The 12,393-nt window shown below is 44.2% G+C and overlaps 1 protein-coding gene across 2 annotated transcripts in view; it reads left to right on the forward strand.

Annotated features, from left to right (window-relative positions):
- Positions 1 to 12,393, forward strand: part of JMJD1C (jumonji domain containing 1C) — a 490,497-nt gene that overhangs the window by 374,837 nt on the left and 103,267 nt on the right. For both annotated transcript variants that reach the window (XM_082267995.1, XM_082267996.1), the window contains one exon: positions 8,796 to 8,901. In XM_082267995.1, coding sequence (XP_082124121.1) covers positions 8,796 to 8,901 — 106 coding nt within the window. The remainder of the gene's footprint in view (positions 1 to 8,795; positions 8,902 to 12,393) is intronic.

Below are 12,393 nucleotides of genomic sequence, written 5' to 3' on the forward strand. Positions count from 1 at the left end.
CTGCGGGACCGGCATTGCAGGTGCCGTTCGGTAGAAGGGGAGGGAGGAGAGCGGACACGTGTCCGTTCTTATCCCATTCCAGTTTTTGACCCGAATATGGCGTGTGATGTCACTTCCAGATTCCTGTTCACTGGTTCCCCGGGCATCAAGGGAAAAGATGTAATGCAGTGCGATGTGAATTACATTACAGTAGCAGAGGGGAGACATGCAGGTCTTTTAGACCCTGGGTGTCTCATTAAACCCCCCCCCCCCCCCAAAAAAAAAAATAAATCACATGGGTCTTTTTGTCTCTTATGTGATGGGGGGAAAAAAAGTTAATTTTCTCTTTCATTCATTGACGGACACAGCTCCTAATTCTTCCTAACCATTGGGTTATACTGCCCCCTACCAGAGGCAGGAAAAAGATTGACTATGCCTATGAGGCAGTCCCAGGGGTATACTTCCACTCTCTGCTATATGTATTCAGTTTTTTCTGCTTAGTCAGGAGTAAGGATCTAGTTCTTTGCTGGGATCTCTGGTCCTGGCAATTTTTTCCTTTTTAAATTGAATTTGTTTACTCTCTTTATTATTTTGTTCCTGTAAGATCTACAATCAAGTGCTGGACTGGGCGATGGATTTGATAATCTAGATACTTAAGGTCTCCCCAGTCCAACCAGCGAGCGCAGACTGCAGCTCCGCGCTAGGTTGGCTGCAGCATAGTCCCTCTGGACAGGGGCTGGCCTGCGAGCTTACGAACTGGCTTTGGCCTTAGTCGCAGAGGTCCCTCCTGGCCTACAGTACCCACACTACGATGGAGCGGTGGTCTGTCCGGAGCAGTGCCCACCCTGTTCCTGGTGTGGTAAGTAGCTGTCCCCCCCTCTACCCCTGGAGGGTTTTGGGGTGGACGTGGGACTCTCCCTGGGAGGGTCGGATCCCCAGGCTCCCCTCCCATTCAGCGTCTCCCCCCCCCCCCCTCTTTCTTAGGGGTCTAATGCAGGCCTTTGTCCTCCATGTGCTTAGGATGCGTCTAACACAACATCGGAGGCACAGGTCCTCAAAAGCGGCAAAGGTGTTCTCCTTTCCCGCCTTCTTTGACAATATTGTCACAAAACAGTGGGAGTGCCTGAAACGCACCTTTTGCAATCCCTTCGTGTTTTTGCAATACCGTACCCCTATGAGGATTCCCTTCTTAAAAAATGGACGGTTCCTCCTGTAGTGGACTCCCTGGTTTCCAGGTTGAATAAAGCCACCGTAATCCTGGTTAAAGAGTCTGAGGTCTTCACAGACCCCACTGATAAGAGGTCGGAGGCCTTGGCCCACCATATGTTCACTGTGGCTGGTTCGGCACCGGTATTTACTATTGCCCTGGTGTCGCAAGCTATTACTGAGTGGGCAAAACTTCTATTTCAGGGACTGGGAGGGGGTGCAACTCCCCCGGCCTTTGTGGAGCTGGCGGATCAGTTGGTCCACGGGCTACAGTTTGTCTGTGATGCCTCTTTGGATGCCACTCCTTGATTTCTAGGTTGCCTGTCTCAGTGGTGGTGCTTTGGCATATCATCTGGCTGAAATTTTGGTCTGCGGACCAGTCTTCTAAGAAGGCCTTATCAGATCTTCCATTTGTACTCTTTAGTACTCTTCTTCCTCAGGCTTCTAAGGGTAAGGAGTCCTGTCACAGACGGGGGCTTTTCTTTTCGGCTCACAAGCGGCCTTTTTCATCCCTCAGGGTCTCAAGACAAGGGACCTAAGCCCTTCAGGGCCTCCACCGGGGGTTCTAAGAGGTCTTGGTCTGGCAAGCCATGATCGGGTTCTGCCAGACCTGCGGACAAGTCTTCCTCGACATGAAGGGGTGGGGGGATGTCTGCAGATCCGTGGACCTCCCTGATCCAGGACAAGTGGGTTCACGAAGTAATACGCTTCCGGCTACAAGATCTAGTTTCAAACATATCCACTGGAAAGGTTCTTCTCTTTCAACCTGTGCTTGTCCCCAGATCGTTTGGGGATCTCTATGGGGCAGTGCAAGACTGATTACTTCAAGGGGGGGTTCAGGTTCCGACATCGGAACGTTTTTAAGGTTTTTACCCACAACGGTTTACAGTTCCCAAGAAGAAAGGTAAGGTGCGTTGCACGGTTGGAGCGTCCCTACATCAGGGGGATTTCCTCGCCTCCATCAACATCAAGGGCGTCTACCTTCACATCCCGATATGTGCCGCCCACCAGTGCTTCCTCCCCTTTGCCATGGGCGAGAAGCTTTTTCAGGATCGAGGCAGAAGGGATTTCAGTCATCATAGTTGCTCCTTGGAGACTGGCCAATCTTCCATCCTGTTTTACAGCCGCTGGTTTTGACAGCTTGGACGTTGAAAGCCAAGTGCTGAAAGATAGGGGTTTGCCTGAGTCAGTGATTCCTACGCTGTTAAAAGCTAGAAAATCTATTTCTAGGAAGATTTACTTGGAAGACGTACATTGCGTGGTGTGAATCCCTCAGGGTTCACCCTCGCTCCTTTTCGGTGACTTAGATCTTGGCTTTCCTACGAGGGGTTGAGCAGCACCTGGCCTTGAGTGCCATCAAGGGCCAGGTCCCGGCCTTGGCGGTTTTCTTTCAACATCCATTGGCCACACATTCCCTGGTGTATACCTTTTATCCAAGGATTGAGACTTTTGGTTCCTTCAGTGCAGTCTCTGTTGCTGCCGTGGGACCTCAATTTGGTGTTGTCAGTTCTCCAGAAGCCTCCCTTTGAAGATATTTGAGAGGTTACCTGCTTAGGTTATCCCAGAAGGTGGCCTTTATGGTGGCTATCACTAATGTGCACAGGGTGTTGGAGTTGGCGGCGCTCCAACACCCTGCGCGCATTAGTGATAGCAACCAAGGTGGTGCTTCGTCCATGTCCGTCATTCCTTCCAAAGGTGTTCTCTGATTTTCATTTGAATGAAGACATCTTGTTGCCTTCTCTGCGTCCCAGATCTAAGCATCCTAAGGAAGTTGCTTTGCATTCCCTGGATGTGGTTCCGGCAAGAAGGGTGTACCTGGCAGCTACGGAGTCTTTTAGAAAGTCAGACTCACTACTTGTCCTGAACCTTCTAAAGGGCTGGCTGGTTCTGCTCCAACCATTTCCAGATAGATCAGACAGACTGTGGTTCAGGCTTATTCCATAAGGGTCAGGTTACTCCTTTCCCTGTTAAGGCACACTCTACTTGGGTGCTTAGTGCCTCCTGGGCCTTCAGTCATCAGGTGTCAGTGCTGCAGGTTTGCAGCACCACCTAGTTGTCTGTGCACCCGTTTACAAAGTTTTATAAGGTGGATTTGTTGGCATCTGCAGATGCTTCCTTCGGCTGCAAGGTTTTGCAGGCTGTGGTTTAGAGGACTTGTCCTCTTTGAGGGGGTTTTATATTTTTTCCAGTGAGCTCCAGTTGTTAATAGTTGTGCTCCATGTTACCTGGTTGGCTGTTTAGCCTTGAGGAAGTTTTTTTTTTTTTTTTTTTCTTACTGTTCCCACCCGTCATGCTTGACACTGCTTTGGGACGTCCCATATAGTCATTAAGATAAGGAGCAGTGTCCATCAATGAACGAAAGAGAAAATGGGATTTTTGACTTACCATAAAATCCATTTTTCTGATGTTCATTGACGGGACACCGCACCCGCCCCTCTATGGAGTTGTAACAAAACTGAATTACCTATAGCAGAGAGTGGGAGTATACCCCCATGGACTGCCCTATAGGTGTAATAAAGTTTTCGTCTACCTGGTGTCCTACTCTTGTAGGGGGCAGTATAACCCATATAGTCATAAGGATAAGGAGCGGTGTCCGTCAATTAACATCAGAGAAAAATATTTTATGCCACCCCTTTGGTCTCCTAAATATATAATGTAGGGTGTGCCATCTGTTCAATATGAGTAAACAAAACTTTTGATCCTGCCAGAAATCCAGTGAGAGCGTGACTTCTCGTGCGCTCTGCCTGTGCTATGCGGTTAGCATTGTTCCCAGCTTTTTGTGAAAAGGAAAGAACCTCTGTTAGCTTTTTATTGCTGTCTGTGTACCCATTAGACGGATCCCTCCTCTCTATTTATCTTTGCAATCCTTTTACACCCTTCCCCACTCCATCAGTTAAAAAAAAAAAAAGTTTTCACTGTAGTTCTCCTTTAGGTTTGTCACAGGAACTCAAGAACAGTAGTGACATAGACATATCCTGGTGACCCACTTAGCAGGTCCCATCCTCCCACATAGCTAAGAAAGTTTGCGATTGGAAATGGAAGAGTCAGTAGAAGTGATGATCACATGTTTTACAATACTGTGGGAGAAATAGATATCTTATGACTCGCTAATGGGAAGAAGCAGAAACTGTCTCTGCAGCTTGAAACGTGTAGACAAAAATCTTTTCAGAGGGAACTCATCTGCCTTCTTGTCATCAGGGATTCTAATGGAAGACTTTGGTCCAAGGCAGCAGTTTAAAGTTGGTCAGTCTTCTCCATCTTCTTCCAGTGTGCTTCTTTCTAGAGTCAGACGTTTTTTTCCAGATTTCTTGTCTGATTGTATAATCAGTACAGATTGTGTTATTGTAGAGTGCTTTAGTGGTGACATGAGAGAGAGTGCACACAGGGGAAATATGTGCTATAGAGATGAGTGCATGGCGTGGGTGAATTTTACTCCACTTTCCATGGCTGCCCACACCGCCTGCTCTGCAAATAGCTGCATCTGTTTAAGTCAGAAACACCTACGTTGACAATGTGACAGAGCTTTCACTGATGGCAGTATAGCAATGACATCAGGAGAAGCTTCTACGAAGGTAGGAGTGCATTATCATGCTGCTGAGCAGAATCCTTTTGGGTACAACGGATAATATATTTGTATGTAAACTTTGCCATGCAGCATCTTTACCAAACTAACAGCTCACTACAGCTTCCTTTTTTAAAGTGCCGTTAGACAAACTGTTTCCAGAATATGACAGGAAGATACTCTAACATAATGTTGTTGAAATGTGTTGCAGGTGTTTTTCACACTTTTTAATATTTAATTATGTTCGCCTACAATTCGCATGCTCCCCACTTTCCCCAGGCAGCCTTCTAAACAAGCAGTGTCTCTCAAGTGTTGAATGAATGAATTAAGCTGGCAGCAGAACATTACAAGTACTCTGCTCACTTGGAAATGCCAGGCTTATTAGACAAAGCAGTCCTGTTCAAGGAATAGTCACCCATTGTAGTGGGTCCCTTTATGATAGGACTGTGTCCTCAGAATCAAAAGGCAGGTGGCACGGCAGCTGTAAATAGATACGCATAAAGAAAGTGTGTGTGTGTATATATATTTATATATATATATATATATATATATTATATGTGTGTGTGTGTGTATATGTATATGTGTGTATATGTGTGTGTGTGTATATGTGTGTGTATATGTATATATGTGTGTTTATATGTATATGTGTGTGTATATATGTATATATGTGTATGTGTGTGTATGTATGTGTGTATAGGTGTGTGTGTGTATATATATATATATATATATATATATATATATATATACATACTCACACACCGTATCTCACAAAAGTGAGTACACCCTCACATTTTTGTAAATATTTTATTATATATTTTCCTGTGACAACACTGAATAAATGAAAAGTAGTGAGTGTACATTTGCTGTACCCTCAAAATAACTCAACACACAGCCATTAATGTCTAAATCGCTGGCAGCAAAAGTGAGTACACCCCTAAGTAAAAATGTCCACATTGGGCCCAAAGTGTCCTTAGTGTGGCCCCCATTATTTTCCAGCACTGCCTTAACCCTCTTGGCCATGGAGTTCACCAGATCTTCACAGGTTGGCACTGGAGTCCTCTTCCACACCTCCATGACGACATCACGGAGCTGGTGGATGTTAGAGACCTTGCGCTGCTCCACCTTACGTTTGAGGATGCCCCACAGATGCTCAAAAGGGTTTAGGTCTAAAGACCTGCTTGGACAGTCCACATTTACCTTCAGCTTCTTTAGCAAGGCAGTGGTGGTCATCTTGGAGAATGTTATCTTGTTCGAATACTGCCTTGCGGCCCAGTCCCTGAAGGGAGGGGATCATGCTCTGCTTCAGTATGTCACAGTACATGTTGGCATTCATGGTTCCCTCAATGAACTGCAGCTCCCCAGTGCCGGCAGCAACTTTGCAGCCCCAGACCATGACACTCCCACCACCATGCTTGACTGTAGAGAAGACACACTTGTCCTTGTCCTCTTCACTTGGTTGCCACCACACAAGCATTGACACCATCTAAATCAAATAAGTTTAGTTTGGTCTCCTCAGACTACAGGACATGGTTCCAGTAATCCATGTCCTTAGTTTGCTTGTCTTCAGCAAACTGTTTGCGGGCTTTCTGGTGCATTATCTTTAGAAGAAGCCTCCTTCTGGGAGGACAGCCATACAGACCAATTTGATTCAGTGTGCAGCATCTGAGACCTTGTAGCACTAGCGAGTCAAATGACATCGGGGAGGGAAAATGGCTAATTGGGCTTGATTTGGACATTTTCACTTAGGGGTGTACTCACTTTTGTTGCCAGCGGTTTAAACATTAATGGCTGTGTTGACATATTTTGAGGGGACAGCAAATTTACACGGTTATACAAGCTGTACATTCGCTACTTTACATTGTAGCAAAGTGTCATTTCTAGTGTCGTCACATTAAAAGATATAATAAAATATTTACAAAAATGTGAGGGGTGTACTCACTTTTGCGAGATTCTGTATATATGTGCTATGGCTTTTGTGGCCTTGTGTCATGGCTAGCTCAGGTTCTGACAAGTATGTCGCCTTTATTAATCAAAAGTGTCAGTGTCATGCCATCATCCTGACCAGGACACAACAGAATTCAGTTTTTTTCTTTTGTGCTCCAACCTTTAGATGACATTGAATCGCTGAAAATTTCTGCTGAACTCTGGAGAAAGCTGCGAGGTCAGATTAACAAAAGCCTACTGGTAACTTTGGTTGAGGGTCTTGCGCACGCTGGTTTTGTGTATTGGGTTGGTATTGCAGCTTGTTTTTAAGGAAAAATGGTGTTGTGTTTTTATGAGATCTTCTGAAAGTGTAAATTGTGTACATATGAACGCACGGAATTAAAGTATTCTGTCATATTCCTGAGCAGCTAGAGCTTACTGATTAATGGATTTTATAGACGTAATTTTGAAGACTGTAACAGTTTGTATGTGGAACCCTCTGGGAAAATGCCTCATAGTAGCCCATTCCGATGGGTTTTATGTCCGGGTGTGTAAATATGATTATTCTGCACTGTTCTGTCATTACGTAGGGCCTGAGCTTTTGGATTTTCCATAAACTAGCTTCAGACATTTTTTGAAAACATCTTATAACTGAAGCCACGTGAATCTGGATAGTGAAATGGCCGGTAAATGATGTACTGTATGAAAAACAGGGAACATCACTTTCTATACTGATAGTTAATAAAGGTAGGAGGAATGGTTATGATTGGCCCACCAACAACCCTCAAGGCCAGAGAAGAGTTGTAAGAACTTTAACCTACGCATGCATGCTCTTACTAAAGTCCAGTACACACAATAAGAAAATTGGACGAACAATTGTCTGGGTTTTCTCGATGTTTCACTGCAAGTCGAAACTGAAGATGTTACTAAAAATTCTTGAATGACACAGGCTTTTTTTGATTGACTTATTATTTTGTTTCTGATCATGTGCAGTCTTTCGTACCAAGATTTTTTTTTTCCTTGTATGAAAACAATACACATTAAACAAAAATTGTTTGTTTTGTTCATGTATGAGAGAAATTTCAGTTTTTCCTTTTGGAAAGTCTGAATCAGATGTTGAAAGTTGTGTACACACTGTACAAAAATCGAATGATTGTGCCTCCGACTGAATTTTGTTTTCCAATTTTCTCATAACTGCTGCTATAACTTTACCAGCAGGTTTCATTTTAGATCCTTTCTGATACCCAGTTGGAAGCCAACTACATCCATTTTTTTTTTTTTTTTGGTTTTGGATAGTGTGAAAGTTGTTGGAACCTCCGGAACGTAGTATTGCTTCTCAGACTGGCTAGATGCCAGATAAACCTCCCAGTGGGGGCAAAGAAAACAATAACATTATTTTTTTGTAGAGTTTGAAATGATTAAGAACTTATTTTGAGATTTTATCACTTGGTCCCATTTCGTGGATTAAGCCAAACTTTCTGTCTAGGTGATGATGGGTGGTAGACAGAAAAAGGGTGGAATCTAAATGGGGACTGGGCTTTTAAAACCATACAAAAAAATTACATTCGGACAGACCAAATTTAACATCAAATTCCTACTCCATCCACAATAATAGAAGTAATAGTGCAGAGTTTACCTGTGCAGTATGTCCTGATTTGTCCCTTCCATGGCCATCCCCCCCGCACCTTGATATATTTTTTAATAAACGGGCTACAGTAGGTCCTGTAACTGTGTGTGAAATACCGGGAGCAAAGTAATTTTGTTTCATCTTTTATCCTACATTACCTGAAAAGGGAGAGTTTGGTTTCTCGGCTTTGGCTGTTGGGTTCTTGCATTGTCCTTGCTTGTAAATCAATTTTTATCCTCAAATAACACCGTTCTGGTTCCCTATGCATTCTAGTTTCATGGCATGTCTAGCCACTGTGCTATATACAGAAGACATCACAAGCTCCCCACTAAAAATAAATAAATTTTTCTTTCTAGGCCAACATGGTGTCTGTCTGAATTCAGTGCTTGTATGACTGAACATGAGGCCGAATTCTTGGCCATTCTTATTTATATCTGCATTTGTGTACTCTTGGAAGCTACCCTGATACTAATGTAGTGTGTTTTCTTGTATTTATAGGATGAAGTAGACAGTCTAAACCCAGTTCTCAGGGACAACCCCCAGCTTCACGAGGAGGTGAAAGCCTGGGTTAAAGAACACAAAGTTCAGGAGATTTTTATGCAAGGTAAGTGGCTGTACGTCTTACATATTTTTCCTCTATAATGTGTGAAAATGACTGTGCATTTCCTATCTTTGAAGTGTAATGCTTCCATGTCAGAGCTTTTAAGACTTCAGTTAGGCATTTTCCCGTAAAAGTTTTGAAGCCTTTCATAAGAGTAGTAAAGTCAGTCTGCATATTTGATCTGTACAATTTTCCTCGATCAGTGAAGCTGCTGCTAAAAATAATTAGGTAATCGTATATTAGAGAGTTCCTCCACCTGAAGCAGATTCGTTTTGGGTAGAGTAGTGCATTGTTTGGACTCAATTGGGGAGACTCCAGCACCTCTCCAGTAAGGCTGTATTTGGCCATATACACTATATTGTTAAAAGTATTGGGACACCTGGTATCCCAGTCTTAGTCTGTGTAGTCTGTAGGGTTCCATATGGAGTTGGCCCACTCTTTGCAGCTATAACAGCTTCAGCTCTTTTGGAAAGTCTGTCCAAAATGTCTAGGAGTGTGTCTATGGGAATGTTTGACCATTCTTTCAGAAATGCATTAGTGAGGTTAGGCACTGATATTGGGCGAGAAGGCCTGGCTCGCAGTCTCTGCTCTAATTCATCCCAAAGGTGTTCTATCTGGTTGAGGTCTAGTACCTCCACCCCAAACTCGCTCATCCATGTTTTTATAGACCTTGCTTTGTGCAGTGGTGCGCAGTCATGTTGGAACAGGAAGGAGCTGTTCCCACACAGTTGGGAAATTGAGTTGAAATTGTCCAAAATGTCTTGGTATGCGGATGCCTTGAGTTCCCTTTACTGGAACTAAGGGGCCAAGCCCAACCCCTGAAAAACAACCCCATGCCAATTCTCCCCTCTACCAAATGATTTGGACCAGTGCACAAAGCAAGGTCCATAAAGTCATGGATGAGTGAGTTTGCGGTGGAGGAACTTGTCCTGACCTCAACCCGATAGAACACCTTTAGGATAAATTAGAGCGGACATTGCGAGTCAGGCCTTTTCGTCCAGTATCAGTGCCTGACCTCAGAAATGCGCTTCTGAAAGAATGGTCAAACTTTCCCATAGTGTAGAGAAAAAACAGTAGGAAGGTTTAATAAAACATGACAATATAAACCAATATACTAACAATTGAGCAAGTACGGAGGGCAACATGTTGTGTGTAATCATGTCCGTCCGTGGGAAAAGTTCGTCAGGATGTCTCCGGCAGTCTCAAGTGCTCCGCTGCAGCCGATAGATGTCGGCGCTTCCTGGTGACTGGGACGCAGGGGTAACATCCGGCATCACTTCCCGGTCGTGACATAAGGCGTGATGACGTAGGCAGTGACGCGTTTATGGAGCATGCGCTCCTTCCTCAGGCCTCTCAAGTATGGACTTTTTCATGTGTATCAGACACTTATATTGTCTAAGGTAGAAACCGCTGGCTTCCTTTCACTTGCGCCAGTATACATATATGTAAAACTTTCCCATAGACACACTCCTAAACCTTGTGGACAGCCTTCCCAGAAGAGTTGACGCTGTCAAAGCTGCAAAGGGTGGGCCCGCTCAATATTGAACCCCACGGACTAAGACTGGGATGCCAATAAAGTTTGTGTGTTTAAAGGCAGGCATCCCAATACTTTTGTCAATTTAGTATAATTTCCAACAGAGATGGTCACAGGTTCCATAACCTAACCATACCTCTACAGGCAGAGCTGAGCTACCTTTGTCATCGGCCTGTAAGATGTTCTATAGCACTGGGCATAGAAACACTGTCATGTATCCTCTTCTATGGCAATGTAAGAATTTACAGGCTGGCGACAAAGGTAGCTCCGGTAGTTTGGTTAGGTTGAGTTGAAATGATTTCTCTGTTTTGGGCGGTGTTCAGTTTGAAAAGCCCATGGTTCAGCTTTATCTTGAGTTTGCTTTAAATCTTGTTTAACCACTTAAGCCCCGGAGGATTTGGCTGCTAAACGACCAGAGGGTATTTTGCGATTCGGCACTGCGTGACTTTAACGGACAATTGCGCGGTCGTGCGACGCTGTACCTAAACGAATTTGGCGTCCTTTTTTTCCCACAAACAGAGCTTTCTTTTGGCGGTATTTGATCACCTGTGCGATTTTTTGATCACGCGCTATAAACAAAAAAAGAGCGTCAATTTTGCAAAAATAGCAATATTTTTCCCTTTTTTTTATATGAAATTCCCCCCAAAAAAAATGTAAAAATCAAAATTTTTTAATATTTTCGGCCAATTTGTTTTATGCTACCTATGTTTGGTAAAAAAAATCGCAAAAAGCGTATTTTGATTGGTTTGCGCAAAAGTTATTGCGTTTACTAACAATGGGAAAGATTTTTGTCATTTTTGTTGTTTTTTTTTTTTAACGCGTAATGGCGGCGATCTGCGATTTTTTTGCGGTACTGCGACATTGCGGCGGAAAGATCGGACCCTTGACTGACATTTTTGACACTTTTGGGGTTACCAGTGACATTTCTACAGTAATCAGTGCTATATATATGCACTGTTACTGTAAAAATACACTGGTAGTGAAGGGGTTAACTTTATTTGAGAGGGAGGGGCTGTGTGTGTCCCTAGGGGCGTGATTCTAACTGTGATTGGCTGTGGCTTCAACTGTATGCAGAGTGATCAATGGATCTACATAGTAGATCCATGTGATCAGCTCTCATACAGAGAGGAGAATGACAGGCAGCTTGTTTACACAAGCTGCCTGACTTTCTCCCTCTCCCCCGCCGATCGCAGAGTGGCCGGCGGCGATCGGGTCCGCCGGTCACACGCGCGGGGGGGTCCGTGACCACGCGGGAGCGGGAGCGCGCCTCCGGCGGCGCGCGCTCGCTCCCTAAACCCTCACAGGCGAGCGACGTAGACCTACGTCACTTTGCCTGTGAGGGGCTGACCGCCGCCGTAGATAGTCGTGCGGCGGTCGGCAAGTGGTTAAGCATGCGAATGATCATTGAACACGTCGCAGGATTTTTTTGCCTTGCTGCACAGATGTATATTGACTTTATTTATGCAGTAACTTGCTTTGTGTTTAATTTGAACCAGATGTTCGGTTAGGACAATTAGAATCATTCAATCTAACAAGCCGACTTGTAATATATACAAACGTCCCTATTTGGAAGGATGATTTTGGCTTCCATCTAGTTTAGTTCTAAGACCTGTGCATTACAAACTGGACTGTGATATGTCTCCTTTTAGCACATGGTGATGACTGTAAATAATTGATCCAGGTGCTTTGTGTATAGAAACTTGGTGGTATTTATTTGTATCATATCTACATTGTCTGGAGGGGAATTTTGTTAAATGTTCAGTTTCAGTAGAAATCCCCTGCCTATGTAGTAGTTGTCTCCACCTCCTAAGGTACCCTCTTTCCTTTGCAGTACATGGAGGTCTGACCATTCATTCAGGGTGGTGCTCACAAGTCTTTGTGGTTGATGTGAACAAGCGATAAAGCAAACCTGGGAGCTGCAGGAAGGGGAACTACTCTGTGCAATCCTTGAAGGGGATTTC

Source organism: Pelophylax lessonae (assembly GCF_965119305.1).
Source record: "Pelophylax lessonae genome assembly, chromosome: 9".
NCBI classification, from domain to species: Eukaryota; Metazoa; Chordata; class Amphibia; order Anura; family Ranidae; genus Pelophylax; species Pelophylax lessonae.